The sequence below is a fragment of the Myxocyprinus asiaticus genome, chromosome 50, assembly GCF_019703515.2.
Source record: "Myxocyprinus asiaticus isolate MX2 ecotype Aquarium Trade chromosome 50, UBuf_Myxa_2, whole genome shotgun sequence".
Taxonomy (NCBI): domain Eukaryota; kingdom Metazoa; phylum Chordata; class Actinopteri; order Cypriniformes; family Catostomidae; genus Myxocyprinus; species Myxocyprinus asiaticus.
In genome coordinates, this window is record NC_059393.1 from 16,099,675 (window position 1) to 16,123,043 (window position 23,369).

The following is a 23,369-nucleotide window of genomic DNA, read 5'->3' on the forward strand; positions in this document are numbered from 1 at the left end:
AACTCCTCACCTTTCGGAGAAATTCGCCGTTTTGAAACCATAATCGATCACTTTTGTGATTGTGAAGAGCAATGATTAATGTGCAAAAGTGAATGATATTTATATGTGTTAAGGGTCTTTCACATGACTTGCGTCAGTGCTGCAGAACACATTGAAGTCTATGAAGTGATGGCACTTTACACTAAAGTGTTTTTCACACACATGTTTTTCCTTCACCAATAATGTCTTTGAGAATACTAAGCAACAAGAAATATTTAAAAACTGTCCAAATTTGTGAAGAGACATTGAATGTCTCATAATTTCTTTTAATTAAATATTACCTTATCGTTTCCGAATATCAGAGACTCCAGTTATTGAACTAATTTAAATTCACCAAGAAAACACTTAGACCTAAACATAAACGAGTCCTTTTATTACTTTCTGCTATCAAAGCAACTGCAAGCTTTTTTTCTCTCTTCCAAATACGTTTTCAATGTTTATTGTGCACACCTCCTGCTTTTTACGTGGCAAACTCATAAAATTGCCCCTCTGTGACGCTTTCTGCCACTCTTGTCATGTGGAGGGCAATGCGGTGCTTGACGCTGGCATTGAAAGGAGCGTTGACACCTCCACTCAACTCATGTGAAATGCGCTTTACAATGATGAAAGAACATGACTGAAACTCAAAATGATTATTATTTGTCTATTATTGTGGTCTTTTCTGATAAAAGTCATGCTCAGCAGTTTAAATAGGCTACTGTAGGAAAATGATACCGTAGATCTGCTTTGTGTTTATAATTCTTTAGTAGCGTTTATAATAACACTACTAAGACGGACAGAAAACATGGACAAGTTCTTGAAAAGGAAAAATATTGACGATGGTTAGCGTGTGTGGGATAGTGGTGTGCCGTAGAATGTTTTTGTCGTAAAAAGTGTGCTGTGGCAGAAAAAAGGTTGGGAAACACTGCTCTATACTATACCCAGCTGAATGCTGTCTATAAGTTATACGTATGTAAATCCAAACAGTAACATCAGAGCATGGCTGCAAGCCATACTTTTCATCTGTTTTCAGATGAGAGCTTAGCTCTCCATCATTTTGTTTCCTCTTTGATTTAGCTTTTGTGTGAGACTTTGTTTTATGATGTACAGTACTGTGCAAATGTCTTAGGTACATAAGATGTTTCACAAAAGCATTTGTCTTAAGATGGTTATTTATATCTTCAGCTTTAGTGTATCAATAGGAAATATAAATGTTAGACTCCCAAACATTACTGCAAATAGAAAAGATTAGAATAGAAGGACAGGGAGCCCTGCAACAGATGTCATGGCCGCCACAAAGCCCCCCACTGAACCTCGAGTCAGTCTGAGATTACATGAAGAGACAGAAGCAGTTGAGACAGCCTAAATAGATAGAAGAACTGTGGTGAATTCTCCAAGAAGCTTAGAACATCCTATCTGCCAACAACCAAGAAAAACTGTCCAGGTGTGCCTAGGAGAATTGGGGCTGTTTTAAAGGCAAATTTGGTCACACCGAATATTGATTTAGCTTTTTTATGTTTACTGGACTTTCAATGGGAATTGGCGAGTGGAATTTGCATGCCACTCCCCCTGACATACGGGTATAAAAGGAGCTGGTATGCAACCACTCATTCAGGTTTTGTGCTGAGGAGCCGAGACAAGGTCCCAGCCATTTCAGCAGGTAGTTCAGCATTGTGGCAAGAGGGACACAACGTCTCATTCCCTCCATCAGGGAACAGAGGTTACGAAAGTAACCAGGACATTCCCTATCTGTCACTCACTCGACGTTGTGTCGATGTAGTGACACTAGTGGTCCCTATACAAAATGGCACAACTAGCTGAACTGTGTTACGTGGACTGGTGGTGCGAGACAGGCAGACCATTGTGTGCCTCGTGACGGCCTGGTGCGCTGGCTACGTAACCTCCCCAATGCTCTTATGAGCGTCAAACGGTCCTTCGGGAACAAGTCGACTGCCCAACAAATAGGGACAGGCTAGCCCAGCTTTTTTCTCCCCAAAAAGAGTGGAATTTATTAACCGACTGGGGGCCATAAATATCTACGTTGGGGGGGGGGGTGTCACTCCCAAGGGGAAGACACCGCGGAGACTACACCCTGCCCAGAGAAGGGGGGGTATTTCGAGTGGAAATACGTCAAATGGTCTTACCAAGTCTTGTCAGAAGTATGTCATGTGGAGAAGTCGCATGGTAGGTCCTACCCGAGGGGGGAGGAGTTTCTACAAGCATGGTGACCGGGGGCAGAGGGGCCTCTGCCCAAGGAAGGTGCAGTTTACCGACAGGGAAACGATTTAGCAGAAGATATATCACCTATGGTCACCTATGGGGAACCAGCACATGTGGAGCACCTACCCCAGTGCAGGGCTTAGTTAGCACATGTACTGGGCTGGCAGCGAGTTTCTCCACAGGGCTAAGGAGGAAAGTCATCCAGGGATCACAACTTGTGAACATGACTGGGAGTCAAAGGCGCACGTCTTCACCTCATGGGAAGGGAAAGGTGCTATACGCAAGTGGTACACCCAGCCAGCTGTCCTGGAACTTACCTGTTCGGACCTGACAACACACGGGACAAAACCAGCTCAACCCAGAGATTATAGAACCTCGCAAAGGTGTTGGGTGTCGCCCAGCCCGCTGCTCTGCAGATGTCTGCCAAAGAGGCACCACTGGTCAGGGCCCAGGAGGCCGCTACGCTCCTAGTAGAGTGGGCTCGTAGCACCACGGGGGGCGGCACATCCTGAGTGTGATATGCCATCACAATGGCATCAATGACCCAGTGGGCGATCCTCTGTTTGGAGACAGCGCATCCTTTCCGCTATCCACCAAAGTAGACAAAGAGCTGCTCGGAGCTTCTAAAGCTCTGCGTGTGATCCAAATAGATGTGTAAAGCATGCACCGGACACAGCAATGCCAAAGCTGGGTCTGCCTCCTCCTGGGGCAGCGCTTGCAGGTTCACCACCTGATCCCTAAATGGGGTCGTGGGAACCTTTGGCACATAGCCTGGTTGGGGTCTCAGGATCACGTGAGAGTAGCCCGGACTGAACTCCAGGCACATTTCGCTGACAGAGAATGCCTGCAGTTCCCCTACCCTCTTAATGGAAGTGAAGGCAGTCAGGAGGGCAGTCTTCAAAGAGAGTGCCTTAAGATCAGCTGATTCCAGGGGCTTGAAGGGGGCTCCTCGTAGACCTCGAAGGACTACAGAGAGGTCCCATGAGGGGATGATATGCGGTCTGGAGGGATTCAACTTCCTAGCGCCTCTCAGGAACCTGATGATCAGGTCGTGCTTCCCTAAGTGCTTCCCTAAGTGTGCCGCTATAGCGGCTACATATACCTTCAAGGTGGAGGGGGACAGCCGCCCCTCCAGCCTCTCCTGCAGGAAGGAAAGCACCGATCCGACTGCGCATCTCTGGGGGTCTTTGCGTCGGGAAGAACACCACTTCAAAGCATACAGGTGCCTCGTAGAGGGACCGTGTCTACCACCGCAGGTACCAAAGTGGGCAGTGGGAGGATTCCTGGGAAGCAAACAGGTCTACCTGTGCTCGACCGAATCGACTCCAAATCAGCTGGACCACCTGGGGGTGGAGTCTCCACTCTCCCCTGAGCGTAACCTGTCATGACAGCGCATCCGTTGCGGTGTTGAGGTCACCCGGGATGTGAGTGGCTCGTAGCGACTTGAGGCGCTGCTGACTCCAGAGGAGGAGACGGCGGGCGAGTTGTGACATGCAATGGGAGCATAGACCACCTTGATGGTTGATGTTGCCATGTTGTCCATCCGGACCAACACGTGCTTGCCCTAGATCAACGGCTGGAACCTCCGCAGGGCGAGCAATACTGCCAACAACTCGAGGCAGTTGATGTGCCAATGCATCCGCGGGCCAGTCCAGGAGCTGGCGGCTGTGTGCCCATTGCATACGGTGCCCCAGCCCATTTGGAGGTGTCTGTCATAACTACGACGCACCTGGAGACCTGCTCTAGGGGAACCCCTGCCCATAGAAATGCTAGGTCGTTCCAAGGGCTGAAGAGGCGGCGACAGATTGTCGTGACGACCACACGATGGACACGCAGGTGCAGGGGGTCCACCGCTAGAGTGCCAATCCTGCCGAAATGGGATGGTGGACAGCGGTTGTGACGACGGCGGTGCGCACCTGACATGTGACCCAGAGAACAAGGAAACCACTCTTTTGTTGAAGTTTTGGATACTGCATCCTCTTGGGCATGTGGCGAAAAATGAAACAAAAGATTCTCCTCCCTGCCCTCCACCGGGGGATGGAGTGGTCTGTCTACCAGCTCTGTAGAAGCGGATCTCCTCGTCCCTGGGTCGCCCATCTCAGGGGTGCTTCGAAGCCTTCTTAGGGTTCTTGGTGGCCGGCTGTGAGATGGGTGGCATCTGCTTCCTGCGGTGGGCCGGGCCACGGGGGCAGGCTGCGGCGGAGCCGGTGCTGTTGCTGCAGGAGGACGCCCTTGGCGATGAGCAGACGGGGCGTGGGGTCTTGAGCCACGCCGGGGCAGGGCGTGGGGCGCGAGGGTTCAGGGGAGAGTGGAGGGTTCTACTCTAGCCTGACACTCGCGGCTGCCCAGGAAAGCATGTCCATCATCTCCACGTCGGCCTGAGACTGGGCGACCACACCCGAAGGAGGGAGCCCAGCCGAGGCTTCTGCATCAGAGTGGACGAGCCCGCTCTCCGATGCTGTGCTTGATAACTCATCGTCTTCCCGGGCTCCGAATAAGAGGTCGAACTCGCCGTGAGACGAGCCGACGGTCTCATCCGAGAGCCCGACCAGGCAAGCGAGCATGCTGGGGAATGGGAGGTCTGTGGGGGTTTACCCAGTGGAGGTGCTTCCATTGAGGTCCCCAAATCGCCCCAAGTGCTAACCGGCACAGCCTCATACCCGTAGGTAGAAGGACCGAGGCGGGGAGCCATTGGGGTGGCTTGCTTTCTTACGAATGCAAGCCGCGACCGCAATGTTGCAATGGTCATGTTCTCGCAATGAGGACAAGACTCATCCATGAACAATGTCTCCACGTGGGCAGCGCCCAAACATGTAAGACAGCGATCATGGCCGTCAGAAGCGGAGAGATAACGACCGCAACCAGGAATAACACACAAAAGGAAAGGCATCTTTAAAAATACATTTCCGTGTGTTCCGCTCTTTTAGAAAGAAAATATATGCTTTTAGAATATACTCTTTTGCTCTACTGAAGCACCCAGGGGCATTCTCTGCACTCCACGGGTGCAGAGGGGAAGAAGCCGCTGAAATGCGCCGTAAATCCAGCAGTTTTAGGTGAACGGTAAAGAGAACTGAGTTTGAATTGAATTCAGTGTACTGAATGCAACAACTCGGCTCCGAAGAGAAAATCTGAATGAGTGGTTGCATACCAGCTCCTTTATACCCGTATGTCCGGGGGAGTGGCAGGCAAATTCCACTCGCCAATTCCCATTGGCCTTTTTTCAAAAAGCAGAGGTGTTCGGGGCTCCCAAGAGAGACCCCTAGTGTCACTACATCGACACAACGTCGAGAGAGTGACAGATAGGGAACAATTTATGTCATTATTTTTGAAGACATCCTCACTATGCAAAATTTTTCACAAGTGCCTAAAACATTTGCACAGTACTGTGTCTATTTTTTGTTTTGCTAAGGGATTTTGCACTTAAAGAAAAGTGTGCTAGAGGACAGAAATAAAACAAGCTGTTACTACAGACAAAAAAAATATTATTTGTTCTTCCTTTAACAGTTAATTTCTGTTGAAGAGTTCCCAAGGCCTCAAACAAAGTAAAACTCGATAAGATACACGCTCCACTCGATCTCTAATCAGCCTTGAGCCTCATGCAGTGTGTGTGCCATTATTTCTTTCAGTCCGTGTTGAGATTTATCACTCCTGCTGTAAATAATTATGTGTTTGGAATTATACCGGAGGAGATGCCATGTGTTTGATGCACTGTCAGATTGTGCCTTGTGGTTAGAAATGGATTATAAAACAGCTTTTAATCAATTTCCAGTGTTAGAGTCGAACACCGAGGCGACGTCCTTGTCAAAGTTTCCCTGTCCGTAAAATGATGTAATTATGACTTAATCTGTGAAACTTTCCATTTATCACCACACCCCAAAAATTTTCACCACGCAAGTTTTTAAAGAGTTGTAGTTCACATGAATAATGTGCGTTTATGACCCAGGAATGTTATGATAATGCGACATAATGAGACAAAAGTGTGCGGCGCTACTGTAGGCGATGATCGGGTCACTTATGAAGGCCCGGATCATCAGAGGCAGACATGGTGAATCGCAATGTCCTTCCTTGCAAAATATCTGTCATGATGAATGGGGGATGACATCAAACTTGTGCTAATCTCTCACCTTGTAGAAAGTCATGCGCTTTAGCTCCCCTATGTTTTTTTTGTTTTTTTTGGTTTTTTTTTCTCTGACAGTTAGGTAAGTGGAAGCTGAACAGAGTTCTACCATGAATGTAACCTTTGAGTTTTCCCAACAAGATCACTTGAGAAATCCATATGTTGCTTCAGAAAGATCATGTACCCTAAAACCAACCCCATTTAGCCGAATTACTGACAAGCATCATTCCCCATCAAACATAATTGCACCAATTAAAACGTTTTCACCTTTTCCTGCAGTGCTACTGCCCTTCGAGACACGGGTTCTTATCCCATGTGAACCAGGAAGTAATTGCATTCATATAAGTAATGATGAGCATGATTCAAAGTTTCCTTTTCTCTCTAAAATTAAATTTTTACTCCAGTGTTGGTTAGGTTAAGGGTTGGGGTTTGGGTTAGGGGTTAGAGTTAATAAAATATGCATTCACATTGACTGTATTATATCAATTACCACAAAAAAAAACTAAATTTTGGTGCAACTCTGTGGCATTTCACCCAGTAACTGGAGGTCACACAGCCCATATGTTCAATAACACTTCCAGCTTCAGCCACTGGGGGCAGTGATTTAATTTTCGGTAATCGCAGACTGATTTCAGCAGCAAAACTTTCAATCTGCTGTTCCTGAATTCACAGTGTAATCAGTCTGGATTTTCCACCCCCTTTCTCACCTGTGAACATAATTTGATCAATAATGACGTGTTCCTGGATCAGTATGTTTTGTTGGTTCTGGAACAGCCTGTAAACAAAAATATTCCTAATCCTAACTCTATCCCTAACCTGACCCAAACCCGTAACCATGAACTACCTCTAAATTCAGAGGAAAAGAATGTTATTGAAGCCCCAGTTCAGCACTAAGTGTTACACTTGCCCTAACCTTAAACCTTCAAACTTGCATCTCCCTTGTATGCACCAAGACTCAGTTAGTACGTTTACACGCACTTTAAAAATCGATTTCAGCCAAACTAAAATAATAATTCGCCTTTTAAAATGTCATAGAAATGCTTTAGTCCGACTGAAATCATACCAATCGGATTTTTATAAAGACGGACTAAATCTAAATTTACTGACTGTGTCTGGAGCACATGCACTAACCACTAAGCCACAGCTCCTTGATAGCTTTTTTGATTGATCTGCTCCCCTACAAACCTGGTTGTTGGAATTCCACTTTTCCTAGAATTCCTTTCTTGGAAGCTGTCCTCCAATGTTTTAAACCTGTCTGATTCATTTCCTTGTTTTTTTCTTTTTCTGCAGTTGAGGATGATCCTTGCCAGACCAACCCTTGCCTGCATGGTGGGAGCTGTCTGACGGAGGGGGAGGGCTATATTTGCATTTGCCCTCAGGGCTATTCTGGAGAGAGCTGTGAGATCGGTGAGTGGATTAAGAGAGAGGGCAAGGGTCAGGGCACATGAGGTCAAGGACTTTTGAAGGATCCACAGGGCTTCAATTTATGCAGAGGGATAAAATTGGATACAAAACCGCTGGTTTATACCTTTGACGCCCATGGTAGAAACAATGAATATGATGATTAGCAAGACAAAGACTTAAAGGAATAGTTCACCCAAAAATGAAAATTCCGTCATCATTGACTGGCACTTCTTGTAGTTACAAGCCCGTATGCTGTTATTTTTTTCTGTGGAACACAAAAGCAGAAATATTTGGAGGTAAAAATTTGTTATTGACTAATTATCTTAAACCTTCACCGAAGCTTGTATCTAACTTGCGTCCATATTCAAAAATGGCTCATCATTGCAACTGACGTCAAAACGTGTATGTAATGACTTTCCGAACAATTATTAATGTAACAGTGACTCCATCAATTTGCATTGTATCGATACGGCTCGGTAGCACTGCTGATGAAAATGGTTTAAAGAGGCAGAGATGCCTGATAGCAAATGGTGCAGTGGCTTGTACAGGACATGGCTGTGTGATCTGACACGGCTGAACACAGCTCGTTCTTCTCTGTCAGACAAGAAAAGGAACAGGTGAAGGGGGAGCTGCTCTGGAGGTTAGCAGGGTTTTGAGAAAATGAGAGCACGCTCAGAACAAGAGGGCCAGGCTGTGCTGTATAAAAAGAAAACAGAGGGACATATGGAGGTAGAAAAAGAGACATGGAGAAACTAGAATTGTAACTTTAGACATCATGTTATGGCATTCACAACCCATCTTGCAGCTTTTATGGTTATCTCATGGCCATTATAGGGGAAACAGACCGCAGAAGCCATAATAAGGTGTCATTACTGAAGCGTAATAGAAAAAGCATCAAAGGTGAGGTCAAAGGTTAGCAAAGCTGTATTATCCCTATTCTCATTATCAGTCTTTTTACATGGCAACCGCCGAGTCGATATGTGAATTATGCTAAACAACAAAAAACAGTCGATTCGTCCATAGCACTTCAGCCAATAAGTATTACAATGTAATGCTAACCACTGCAGCATTTGCTAACAAGCTGTTTATGGATTCAAATCACAAACGCATATTTGTTTACCATTGTGCACAGCCTTAGGGGTTCATTTCAGGTTTTTGACTTAAATGGCATTCAAGAAAACGATTTGGTGTTTATGTAATTCCAGCATTTTTAGGCATTGATAGTTCCTTGAGGTGGTTTAGTAATTGGTTTTTCCTGGCTATAAGCAGTGTGTTTGTGAAGCGATTTTGTGTTAGTGGTGAGTGTAATATTAATTACAGCCAAAGGCACAGGGTTAATTACACATTACTGCATATTCTTGACCAAGATTTGTACTGACACTTGATCCCTTCAGTCAAGGTAGAAGAGAAAGGAATGAATTACGTAAGGATAGTGTTCTCCTTTTGTATATCAATATTTACAAGTGATGCTTGCCAAGACAAATAGTACTATTACTGCTGTTCATACTTAAACTTTGTGCTACAGAAATGAATGTTACCTAAAATCAAATGGCCAATAGACACTTTTGCATTATTCAGTCATGATCACTTATAAGTGGCGCTACAGATAGCGCATTGCGCAAGCAATCTCAGAGACACCGGATCTCATCCCACGGAAACAAGGAAGTAATTATGTTAACATAAGCAAATATTTAAATTTTTGCTCTTGAATTACATTTTTACTCCACTGATGGTTAGGTATAAGGTTGGGGTTAGGGCATATGGTTTATAAAATACACATTTCTGTTGACTGTATTACATAATTTAAAACTAAAGCTACAACTCACTTTTGGTGCCAGCCTGTGGATATTTCATTTGGAAACTGGTAAACAACACTTCCAGCTTTGACCACTGGGGCAGTGGTTAAAATTTCGGGAAGCACGGACCGATTTCAGCAGCAGAACTTGCGACCCACTGTTGCCGAATTCACAGTGTGATCGTTACTTAGGCCAATTCTTCAGAAAATGTGAAATTGTTTCTATCTCATTTAAACATTTTGATTGTGCATAGTTTTCACTGTAGTCTTTGGCTATGTTTGACGCTGCCACATGATATTACCATCCTTTGGGACTAAGCTTGTGCTCAGCAGTTATTTGGGAGGCATTTAGGATCCTTGCATAGTTTATTGACTTTGAATCTGCCGGACAATTGAAACATTTACAAGAAGAGCAGAGAGGCTTACTGCAGGGACAAGATCACTTTCTTCAGATGTACCATATGCCAACATCAGCCAGACAAGTCTGTCCATCAACCTCTATGGGGCGCTCACTCAGAGACCCACAAACTGGATTTAGACACACCCTGAGTTTGGTAATGTTGAATGATTTAAAGAACAGCTGAGTTTACAAATCCATTTGACATTCAAGAATGGTGTAACAATATGTTGAGGGGTTTGGATTGCTGTCCTTAACTGGGTGGGCTCAAGCATGAGATACAACTTAAAACTCAAAGCTTCCCCATCCCAGACATATGATGAGATAGAACATTGTTAAATTAATTTTCTGGGTAATTCACAACTTTAACGAATAGTTCGCCCAAAAGGGAAAATTCTGTCAATATATCATTCCAACCCCATACGAATTTATTTCTTTGGTGGAACACAAATGGAAAAACTTTAAGTCTTCACAGTTACAGTCTTTCTGACAAAAAGGACAGAAAACACCATAAAACCACATAAAAAGTAATAAATACGACCCTTGCACTGTTCTCCATGTCTTCTGAAGCCATGCGATCAATTTGTGTGATGAACAGATGGAAATTTAAGTCGTTCTTTACTCTCAAATCAAACACTTCATTTTGGTTGTAGTATAAGCTGTTCCAGTGTGGATGAGAGCCGTAAACATAGTGAAATCAATGCATTTTCTAACAAAAATGTATTAATGTGGATTTGGTCTTATATTCTGTTGTAATTGATAGTCACAGAAACAGTTAACATTAATAAAACGGAGGGACTTAAGCAGCTATTTACATACTCCCTCCCTTAATTTTGTTATTGCCAGAATTATTTGGAAAATTTCCTCCCTAGCATTAATAGTACTAACAATTAGCTGAAGGTAATCACCTCTTGAATTCAGTTTCTACATTTCAGAGTTAAAGGTCCTTTAAGCTAAACTGTAAATCAACCATGCTTAGATCTCCTAATGAAAGTGGATGTTACTGAATGACTTATGGGTCATACGTCTGCGAATAGCGCATGGGAGGTTTCTTGGTGCATTAAAACAATTGAAAAAAACAAATACAAATGCTGTCCATCAGATTTATTTAGGCTGCAGGGGAAATAGCTAATGTTTCTGTGGTAGCTGGATAGTGCAAATACAGTTTTAGAGTCAAGGCATATTCAAATCATTTTAAATTAAACCCTCTTTCTCTTTCACACAGAAACTTGGACTCGTTTTGTTTTCTTTCTCAAGGAGAGTTAAGCCAGACTGATTTAACGCTGGCCCATTTGATTCAGTGTCAATACCTGTTCAGTTTGTTTAAGGCAGTTAATATGTGTAGATTGAGAAGCAATTTAACCTCCCACAAAAATCATATGCACTTGAAAGGGTTACATTCTCATTGGATGGATCTAGATTGAGTCTATACGAGTGTCATTTTGTGTGCCATTTTTGCATTTTGGTAAAGCATATTGGTTACTATTACATATTGAATCCGTATATATTGAAGCAATAAGCCGCAAGAGGCCTCGAGTTACAGTGATTTTACCATATTTAAAGGATGTTTTAAGGCACAACATGAAGTAAAATTCTTAAATCTGTTTTAATGGTGGACAATCACTGTAATGTCTCTAACAAAAGAGCACCATGGTACTGCCATGGTTGTTTGAACTTGTATCTTGGCAATATCATGTTGTTTTTGGACATGTACCCTTTGAAGTACCTTGAAGTACCATATAAATACCACGTACAGTATATGATTATGATAATTATTTAGTACCATGGTACATATAAGGGAACAGTGGTATTACTTTTTGAAACTATTACTGTACCATAGTACCACCACAGTACTTTTTTGTAAGGGACATGGCCTTGAGTGGCTTATTGTTTTTATATAATGGTGGCAACAGCAGTGTTTATTGAGATGGATGGATGGATAGGTGGATGGATGGATAGATGGGTGGGTTGGTTTACATTTAAATTTTCTGACAGTTTGAGTTTGAATATTCTTGGCCTGTTCAAATATTTCATCAATGTATGTCTAGGGGGATATTTTATATGGGAAAACCATTAGAATTATCAATTACAAAAGACATAGCAACCTGATTCTGAACAGTCTGAAGGTCTTTGCCAAGTTTGTGAATAGTAGTGTAGCAAACAATCAGAAATTTTGGTTATTTTGGTAATTTTAGTAATACAGTTCATTAGCTGTAGGCTGTTTACGGTTGCCAGGCAACTTAGTGCATTGATTCATTTTCAAGCACGGTCACAGGTCTGTGTGTATTGGCTCTTTTACAATGGCTTTGAATGTGGCTTATCCGATGAGATTTTAGAGCCAGTACTATCCACTTTCTAAATATATATTATATAGCATATCCCCTTGTAATATAATTTTTTCTCACTCAGTCTCTCTCTTTCACTCCAGTACTACTCCATTCTCTTTCTCAGTACTCCTCCTCTGACCCCTCTCCCCTCTGGCCTGTTGTTATTTGCCAGAGAGGCTGTATTAAAATTGCAATGCACTGCCAAAATGGAGTGAAAGCAACCCTTCTATCCCCCAAGCCTTTTTCTCCAGTAATATGTTTCGTTGCCTCCACCAAACTCCCATGTATTTTCTCCACCCTTAACCTCGAATGCACTTCCTCCACGGCTTAGTTCAGTCCCTCTTCACCAGAAAACGCACAACATATTGGCAGACAGACAAACACATTTACAAACCAATGTCCCAGCTAATACATTTATGTCTGAACAATACATTGTGGTTGTGGGAACGTGAGAAAGTCTAGATTTCTAAACATGTGGTGAACGTAGTTAGATTCGCATAACATTCCTGAAAACGTCTTGAAATCGAAATTTGCCAACCTACTTATCTGTTCTAAATCTAGTTTAAATGATGTGCAATGTTGCACTAAGAATTTTTTCCTTTATATTGTGAGAACTTTTATCTCATACAAATAATGTCATAAGTATGATCCGTTAACCTTTTTTTTTTTTTTTTTTTACCTTTACATACTGTAACATTAGCTTAAGTTGTTGGAACCTTAGATGTCTGTACTGAGAAAAAACTAAAAGAAAATCAAATTGCTAATGCAGAGCAACATTATTTTTAAAAGGATAGTTCAGTCAAAAATGAAAATTCTGTTTGCTCACTCTCATTTTGTCCAAACCTGTATTACTTTCTTCTAAATTGATATTTTGAAGAATATCAGTTTCCATTGCTATTAAGCTCCAGATATTACAAAACACACCAAAATTTATTGCACATATAATACACAAAAGGAATATATGGCGATAACAGCATGAGTCGTATCGACTAATTTTATGGCTTTTTTGGGGGGGGTCATTTTCGGAGCTTAACCAGCCATGGTTATTATGAACAGTTATTGTTTGGGAAAAAAATTGCATAAACATTCTTCAAAATTCTCCTTTTGTGGGAAAAAATAACAGCTATTTGGTTTGAAAGAACATGACAAATTTTGTAATTTTCCTTTTTGGGTGGACTACTCCTTTAACATACAAAAATAAACCTTTCAGTGGCCTTGTGTCCTAATAACGAGTACCATTGACTGGTGCTATTGCAATGACATCAGCCTCCATAATAGCATTTGAAAGATGAATGAAGTTTGCCCTACTAATATTTTGCCCTGAAACCCCAGGGCTGTGGATTTGAGAGCAGCTTTCTTCTGCAACAGAAAGCTGCAGCCCACTGCAGCGTCACACACAACGGTGTGCCCGGTGATTGATAGTCTGTGTGGGCAAGCCAATTCCCCTGTGCACTGCTGCTCTTTAAGAGAGATGATCGGCCCCGCCCATCACCAACGGCTCATTAAATCATCCCATGGCACATTCAATCCTGCATGAAGAAGTGATCAACAAATCATTGACAATCATTCTTCATTTTCTGACAAGTAGCCCAGCACAAGGGGTATTGTGGATCTGAGCACCCTCAGGGTGTCTGAGCAGACATGTGTGCACAAACATCCTCAGGTCCATCTGGTCCATCAAACTAATGTTGGCAAAGACAGGTAGAGGGCGGCCCGGTTGGCAGCCCAACAGGATTGTTGAAGGCAGAGCAAACGCAAACACAGTGAAATTGGCTGCCTAAAAACTACACTTCTGGACAGCCACATTGCTACAGTTTATGCTGCAACTAAAACAACACTGATGGAAGTTGCCATGAATATAGCTACATTCACACAGTCAGTACATTTACATGCACTTTAAAAGTTCGATTTCTTTTGGACTAAAACAATAGTTCGTCTTTTCATAATGTCATTTAGATGCTTTTGTTTGACAATTTTTGTGAAGCAGACCCAGATAATGCGATTATAGCTCAGCTTCGTCCAGCATGTATACACGTTAATCAAACTGCATTTGGCTTTGATGTTTTGCATTTGTTGTTGTGCGATGTGTATTGAACACTTCTTCAGCTGATGTCCTTCCTTCAAATATTCGATTACACATTGTGATATGCATACTTGCGCACAAAGTGGACCTTTTGTCCCAGGCCTGGGCTTGAGGGGGGCCCCGAACTGGAGTGGGGGCCCACAGAAAGGCCATTCCATATTGTAGAGCGCATCTAAACGTGTTCAGCAGGGGACACGGATAGAAACATGGAGACAGTGCACAACAGCGAAAGCCATCAGGGTAGCGCTTATTGATGGGATAACTGTCTGCTCCCCCCGCCCCCTCCTCAACCACCAGCAGTGTGCAGCCTCCACCTGGATGATGCGATGGCATCCATAGTGCGCCAGTACACTCACCACACACAAGCTGTTGGTGAAGAGGAGAGAGTAAAGTGAAAGAGCCAGTTAATGGATGGGGAATATTAGGAGGCCATGATTGATAAGGGCCAATGGGGGGAATTTGGCCAGGACACCAGGGTTACACCCCTACTCTTTATGAGAAGTGCCCTGAGATTTGTAATGACCACAGAGAATCAGGACTTCAGTTTAATGTGTCATCCGAAGGACAGTGCCTTTTTTCAGTATTGTGTCCCCGTCACTATACTGGGGCATTAGGACCCACACAGACCGCAGGGTGAGCACCCCCCGCTGGCCTTTTACTGACAACTCTTCTACCAGCAACCTTAGTTTTCCCCTGGAGATCTCCCATCCAGGTACTGACAAGGCTCAAAACTGCTTTGCTTCAGTGGGCAACCAGTCAGCTATATATCCGAACTGTGTGTAAATGTAACCGCATTTCAGTTTTTCTCATAGCACATTTCACAATACATGTTGTTCCAAAACAGCTACATTTAGTGCTCTAAAACATAACTGACAGCCATATTCTTCTGCTCTGTAAATGTAGGCGATGTGTGCAGGCCTCCAGTTGCTTATTCAGCAATGTCATCCATCCTCTATGTGATGGTCTTCTGCAGCAGTACGGGAATGGAATTTGTAAAGCCCATTCTTTTACTGTTCATTTGGGGACAAATTGATTTCCTATGAAGTCAGCGTCTGGGTTTTGGAGCATCTTATCACTCTGGCAGGCAGGATGTGTTGTCCTGGGGATGAGTTCTGGAAATGAATCATGTGTTGAGGGCACAAGGGGACCTCTTATCTCCCCATTACCGGGACCACTATCACGTGAATGTGTGCTGGGGTTTTGAGCTTTCACCCACGCTGGGGTAAAGAAGGAAGAAACACTCAAAGATATACTAAAGGACTGCTTTAACCGTCACTGCAAAGTGATTAGCTACTTTATGAGTAACCTGTTATGCTGTACCAGTATTGCTCAATTCCACTCCTGAGGGCTCTCCTTTGTATTTTAGAGGTTACTAATATAACACCCAATTTGTGTGTGGGTTTGGAACATTTATTTTGTGCTCGCATTGTTTTATTTACAAGAGCCCTCCAAAATTTAGTGAGCTGCCTACATACAAAAGGCAGGCCTCATATACACAATCCCAATACACAATCCAAGATACAGCCTTTTGGCCAAATTCTAAAGGCGCAGTCACATTTACCTTTGCACTGCGAAATTCACGGGCGAATGTGAAGCATCCAAAACATAGACTTCTAAAATGTGCAGCGCTGGGAGTCACCCAAGAGCATGACTGAGAAACAATGTTCTAAACATCTTTCTTGATCCTGTTCTCCTGATACAGGATTCACCCGTTCTGCTGATATCTGATTGATTTTGATGCAGTTAAAGGTGTTAAAAGGGAGTTAAAGCTCTTTTTGTTCATACATTTGTCATTTATAATGCAGTACCTCTGTTCAAGAGCAATGTCTAAACTCAAGCACTGATTAGAACTTCGTTGAGTTTCAAAGTGTGCTCTTAAAATTCCCCCACTTTCTCTATAACCTGCAGAAGTATGGCAAAGCTCCTCATTCCTGTGTGAGATCCCAGAAGCCGCATGGATTGAATCACCGTCAGGGTTAGAGGGGCTTTACAGAATCTACCCTTAGCTCTGTAAGCCCTCTGGCTGCCTAGACAAGAGCGTCTGATCTGGTCAGGGGAAACCTTTAGAGCTTGGGTCGTGACTGATGTATCTCACTCTATCCCTCTTGCATATATCTTGCGCCACATTACACTCTTCTATTCCATTCCCTCTGTCTCTCTCTATCTTGTTCAGTGCTTGAACACAGCTTTGAGAGCAAGTTTTACCGCCCCACACCACAGAGAGAAGAGAGGCGCTGTCAGATCTGTAGAGCAACAGTTTGAAATGTTGTGACACCTCTACTCATTAGCTTCTGCAACGCTCCCCGAATTATTGCACTAGCTCTGTCAGCAGTGACCTGGACACTCTCTGACTTTAGCTAACAAAGATGCTGCCCTTGGCTGAATCGAAGTGCTTTATAGCCGACATAGACCATCATATTAGGCCTTCTAGTTGTTTTCTTCCAAACATTAAAGAAATATTCCTGGTTCAATTCAAGTAAAGATCAGTCGACACCATTTGCGGCATATATTAATTAATTTATTTGGACTTGCCCATAATTTTTTTATTTATAAAAAAAAGCTCAAATCTGGGTTCCAGTGATGTATAATGAAAGTGAATGGGTGCCGATTTTTTTACGTTCAAATACTCACTTTTTCAAAAGTATAGCCACAAGACAAAATGTGTGTAAACATGATTTTAGTGTGATAAAATTACTTACTAACCTTTTCTGTGTAAAGTTATAGCCAATTGTGCAACTTCATTGCCATGACGATAAAATGTCAACAAAATATAAAACCCTAAAACGATTGTAGAAACAACGATTTACTTAACGATGAACTTTACAGCTCAAATAATACATGAGTTTTAATAGAAAAATTAATGTAAGTGCTTTTATAAAATTATAAGCTTCAAATTTCTGCTTTTAAACCCTCCAAAAATTGGCCACATTCACCTCCATTGTAAGTGCCTCACTGTAACCTCGATTTTAACTTTTTTTAAGAAAAGGAGGTACGAGTCCAAATTTTTTTGTGTGATCTTAACTTGTATTGAACCTGGAATATTCCTTTAATTTAATTTGTATAAACACATGAAAGACTTCAGATTATACCCATGGGACCTGTGAGACTGGTCACACTGTGAATTCGGCAACAGAAGTTCGAATGTTCTGCTGCTTAGATCCATCTGTGCTTACCAAAATTCAAACCACTGCCCCAGTGGCCAAAGCTGGAAGTGCTGTTTAGGTGAAATGTCCTCAGGGTGGTGCCAAAAGAGAGTTAGTTTTAGCTGTAAATTATGTAATACAGTCAACAGGAATGCATATTTTATTAACCCTAATCTCTTACCCAAACCCCAAAATCTAACCACCAATGAAGTAAAAATAATAATTTAGAGGCAAAAAGAATCTGAATCATTCCAGAGATCAAAATTATTTATGTGATCGTGATTACTTCATGGCTTCTATGGGACCAGAACCCACTCATACAATGGGAAAAGGTGTATATGTTTGAATGATGCAAAAATGTTTAATAGGGGATGTATGGGGTAATTTTAGGGTACATCAATTTCCCATTTAATTGCAGATGCTCAGTGGTTGTAACCTGCATCCTGACATCTTGGTTCTGGGAACGCAGTTCCAGAGACAACTTTTTTGAGCCAGTCACTTGAGTTTTAAATAAAACATCCTACATGCATTTAGAGGGTGATAGCACTGCAAAAATGTACACAATCCTAAGCCCTTCACTAGCGAGTATCATCCATCTAATATAATATGATGAAATTTGAAAATATCCTTTGCAACTGCAGTAAACCTTGAGGTCTATTTTCCATGTTTAAACTATCTGCTTATGGACCTCTATGTTTATCTCAAAATGATCAATAAAATCGATTGTGATATTATTCATGAAAGTTGCTATATATATATTGACTTTACTTACTGCTTAGCAATATTCTCTTCAAACTGTTGATCTGCCAGTACAGTAGTTGACCTAAAAGAGAAAATTCAGTGAAGGAGCTGACATTTCACAATAACGTTTGCTATAGTGCTCCTTGCGTTAAGAATGCATCGCGTACTTGTGTTGTGTACGCAGTCTGACACATTTTGGAATGCAACAACACAAGAAATCGAGCTTGCGTAGCTACAGCAGAAGCATCTGGAAATTATGCCGCATGTAGCATAAACGAAGGCTTCATTTGCCAAGGGTGCTTTAATTTGTTCTTCCATTGTATGAATCAGGCTTTACAGTATATATTGTTCCGTTTTTGTTTTCTTATTCACTGCTCGCTTTTGCTGATTATCCCACTAGTTCCACATTGATAAAGCTATTCTTGAACTGCCGAAGCAATTATGTAGAAGACTATCAACAGAAACAGGATACACAATCCTCTGAAAAAGTGTAATTTATCTTTCAAATGTTAAAGAGTAATAAAATATTGTCACTGAAAGCTTGGAATTTCAATGCTCTCGTTTAGAATGTCATCGCCGCTGACAATTCTAATCCTTAAAGGGAATGTCAGGGTTGTCTTGTCATTGTCATACATCTTCAGGGCTTTTCTAAACTCCTGGCTTCTCCGGGGGAAACAGAGTTCTCCAGAAAGTTTGGAAGGACAAAACTGAAAAGTTTGAAATTGAATATAAACATTCACAAATACATTTTTGTGCTCTTTTAAACTATTCCTTTTCATCAAAGGCATTTTATAGTCATCATCTCCCATGATGTACTTTCTGAGTCGGCACAAAGCAGCGGAGCACAGAGTCCAATGGTTCAGTTTCTGTTTACATGGAAGAGATGGATGACTTTGATGGCTTTCCAGCAAAGGCTTAGAGGTGCTAACAGCCCTGAGGATATAGATGCACCGAACCCCAGATAGGTGATGCATTGCAAATGACTGCTGTCCGCCGCTGTCAGAGGCATTTACATTTTCAATCATTATTATTTGAACCCAGGAGCACAGCGTGATAAAATGTAATCCATGGGAACTTTTCGTGCTCTTGTGGAGAAAGTCATTGCATGTGGTATTGATCTACTTCTTCTTCTCGGCCCGTTATTAGATTCTACAGTGGACTCAAGATCCCATGGAAAATGTTTATGGATCATTGGTCATGAAATAGTTGATTGTGTTTGAGGTCTCTTTTATGAAGGGAAGGGAGGACTATTTACATTTTATTTGGCACGTCGTTTACAAATGCCCCAGCAGCCACTGAAATTGAAAACATAAATCTGGCCAATGTGAAATTAAGTATCTTCTGGCCCTTAGAAACTGTGGAAAATACTCAGGAGTGTGGCCTAGCGTAGAAAGCCAATGTCAGGCGGCTCTGTCTTTTTGGACAGGGTTGAATAGGTTAGGCTGCCCTCATAGCTATAGTGTACAACTGTAGATGTTTTCAGCACAAATACTGGCCCAGTTTGTCTGATGCAACCTTTCTTGCTGATGAATGTCCTATCCAGGCGGCTCTCAGGACACTTGTTTTCCTAAGGCATTTGCCAAAATACTTTTTGTCTCCAGAGGGAGGGATGCCCAGTTGGTAAGCGTGTGTTGAGGAAATGTTATATAGCGACTGAGAAACTAGAGGCAGTTGATGTGTACATCCTGAAATATTTACCGCTACATTATTATGTGTTTTTTAGAATGCATTTACTGAGGTGTACATTTGTAAATGGATTGCAATAAAGCACAGCATGCATTAAAGTTAAAAATGTGTGCTAATGGGACCTGGGTAGCTCAGAGAGTATCGACGCTGACTACCACCCCTGGAGTCGCGAGTTCAAATCCAGGGTGTACTGAGTGACTCCAGCCAGGTCTCCTAAGCAACCAAATTGGCCCGGTTGCTAGGAAGGGTAGAGTCACATGGGGTAACCTCCTCGTGGTCGTGATTAGTGGTTCTCGCTCTCAATGTGGCGCGTGGTAAGTTGTCCGTGTTTTGCGGAGAGTGGCATGAGCCTCCACATGCTATGAGTCTCCGCGGTGTCATGCACGACGAGCCACGTGATAAGATGCGCGGATTGACTATCTCAGAAGCGGAAGCAACTGAGACTTGTCCTCCACCACCCGGATTGAGGTGAGTAACCGCACCACCACGAGGACCTACTAAGTAGTGGGAATTGTGCATTCCAAATTGGGAGAAAAAAATAAATACATTTGTGCTATTGTCAGAGCTATGTAGTGCTCATGTGGGCAGTGTGGATTTGAGTACCCACTGCTCATTTTTTTCATTCGTATTTTTGTCTTGTTTTCCAGTAAAAAAAAAAAAAAAGATTTTCATTCTTAAAATCAAGAGTAATTTACTTGAGAAGCAAAATTGTGTAAGACAAAGAGACTTTTCTGAGAATATATACTGGAGTAAATTAATGTTTCTTACCCAATTGGCAAACTGTTTTTTTCTTGTTTTAAAGCATAAACCTGACTAACCTTTGTTTGATTTATGTTTCAAAACCAAAGAAGAAAAAAACAATTCTCCATGTGGTAAGGACATTAAATGGTAACACTACAATAAGGTTGTGTTTGTTAACATTTGTTATATACAATAGTTAACATTAACTATCAATGAACAGTACTTTTAAAGAAATTATTAATCTTGGTTAATGTTAATATCAACAAAGACTAATATATTTTAAAACATTTTAAAGTTAACATCACAATAGTAACACTTTACAATAAGGTTGTATTTGTTAACATTTGTTAACTAAATTAGTCATCATGAACTAACATTGAACAATAATTTTACAACACTTATAAATCTTGGTTCATTTAAATACACTCACCGACTACTTTATTAGGACACCTGTATTATATGTACACCTGTACACCGACCTATTCATGCGGTTATCTAATCAGCCAGTCGTGTGGCTGCAGTGCAGTGCATAAAATCAAGCAGATACAGGTCAGGAGCTTCAGTTAATGTTCACATTAACCATCAGAATGGGGAAAAAATGTGATCTCAGTGATTTGGACGGTGGCATGATTGTTGGTGCCAGATGGGCTGGTTTGAGTATTTCTGTAACTGCTGATCTCCTGGGATTTTCATGCACAACAGTCTCTGGAGTTTACTCAGAATGGTGCCAAAAACAAAAAAACATACTGTGAGCAGCAGTTCTGCGGACGGAAACGCCCTGTTGATGAGAGAGGTCAGCGGAGATTGGCCAGACTGGTTCGAGCTGACAGAAAGGCTACGGTAACTCAGATAACCCCTCTGTACAATTGTAGTGAGCAGAATAGCATCTCAGAATTCACAACCTTGAGGCGGATGGGCTACAACAGCAGAAGACCACGTCGGGCACTTTATTAGGACCATAGTGTTCCTAATAAAGTGCTTTGTGCATGTATATACTAACACATTTTTAAAATGTATTTAAGTATTATACATTAACATTAAAAAGTAACAATTTACAATAAGTCTGTATTCGTAAACATTTGTTAACTATATATGCTAAGACATTTTTTCAATTTAAATTAAAGTTGTATATATTAACCTTAGTGCATTATGAAGGAACATTAACCAAGGTAAATAAATAGTAAATGATGTACCTGATGCATTAAATAATGTTAACGAATAGAACGTTATTCTTTAAAAAGAAGTCTTAAAGGAATGTTCCGGGTTCAATACAAGTTAAAGCTCAATCGACAGTATTTGTGGCATAATAATGAATACCACTCAAATTATTTTCGACTCGTCCCTCCTTTTCTTTAAAAAAAGCATAAATCTGGGTGACAGTGAGGCACTTAGAATGGAAGTGAAAGGGGGCCAATTTTTGAACGTTAAAATACTCACTGTTTCAAAAGTACAGCCACAAGACATATACAATATTTGTGTAAACATGATTTTATTGTGATAAAATCACTTACTAACCTTTTCTGTGTAACGTTATAGCCAATTTTACAACTTCCTTACCATGACAATATAATGTCAATAAACACTAAAACCCTAAAACGACTGTAAAAATTACAATTTAAACAACTTTACAGCTCAAATAATACAAGAGTTTTAATATAAGAATTAATGTAAGTGCTTTTATAAAATTATAAGCTTCAAATTTCTGCTTTTAAACCCTCCAAAAATTGGCCCCATTCACTTCCGTTGTAAGTGTCTCACTGTAACCTCAATTTTTGCTTTTTTTTAAAGAAAAGGAGGGAGGAGTCTAAATACATTTTTGTGGTAATCAACATTATGCCACAAATGCTGTCGACTGAGCTTAACTTGTGTTGAACCCGGGACCCTCACTATTAGCACTGGTGCTCCTCAGGGATGCGTTCTCTCTCCACTGCTCTTCTCCCTGTACACGAATGACTGCACTGCAAAGGACCCCTGTGTCAAGCTCCTGAAGTTTGCAGACGACACCTTGGTCATTGGCCTAATCCGCGACGTTGACGAGTCTGCATACAGATGGGAGGTTGAACAGTTAGACACAGTGCCTTCACACAACCGTAAAGTGTTCACTGAATGCAGACAGGGTTTCGTCTTCATGCAATTCAGCATTAGGACAATCATTGCCACATGAAGCAATTGATAAGAGTGACACACACATACATATTATTAAGATGTCTTTTCACAGTTAACCTACTTCATGCCACAAAACTTGTTTTATTCATTTATAAGTGGTACCATGCAATGCAGCTGATCAGTTGAGCACTGGTGGTCCACATTGCACTGGCCAGTCGGCTGCAGTTGGGTATGGCATTCGCAGTTAGGTTGACCAGACGGCACTTTAAAACCGGGGACAGTCCCGATTTTACAAGTCATGTACCGCATCAGGGTTGACTTACTGTCGGGACACCTTTTGTCCTAATAATTAGTCTAAGGCAGTTATAGGTTTTTTTTTTCCCCCTTTTCGCCCCAATTTGAAATGCCCAATTTCCAATGCGCTCTCTAAGTCCTCGTGGTGGTTTAGTGACTCTCCTCAATCCAGGTGGCGGAAGACGAATCTCAGTTGCCTCCGCGTCTGAGACCATCAATTCATGCATCTTATCACGTGGCTTGTTGAGCGCGTTACCGTGGCGACATGGCGCGTGTGGAGGCTTCATGCTATTCTCC

General features: G+C 41.9%; 1 protein-coding gene across 1 annotated transcript in view; it reads left to right on the top strand.

Moving 5' to 3' along the window:
- LOC127439051 (neurocan core protein-like) overlaps positions 1-23,369 on the top strand; it is a 106,076-nt gene that overhangs the window by 51,500 nt on the left and 31,207 nt on the right. The window contains exon 8 of the mRNA XM_051695075.1: positions 7,646-7,762. Within this exon, the coding sequence (XP_051551035.1) occupies positions 7,646-7,762 (117 nt within the window). The remainder of the gene's footprint in view (positions 1-7,645; positions 7,763-23,369) is intronic.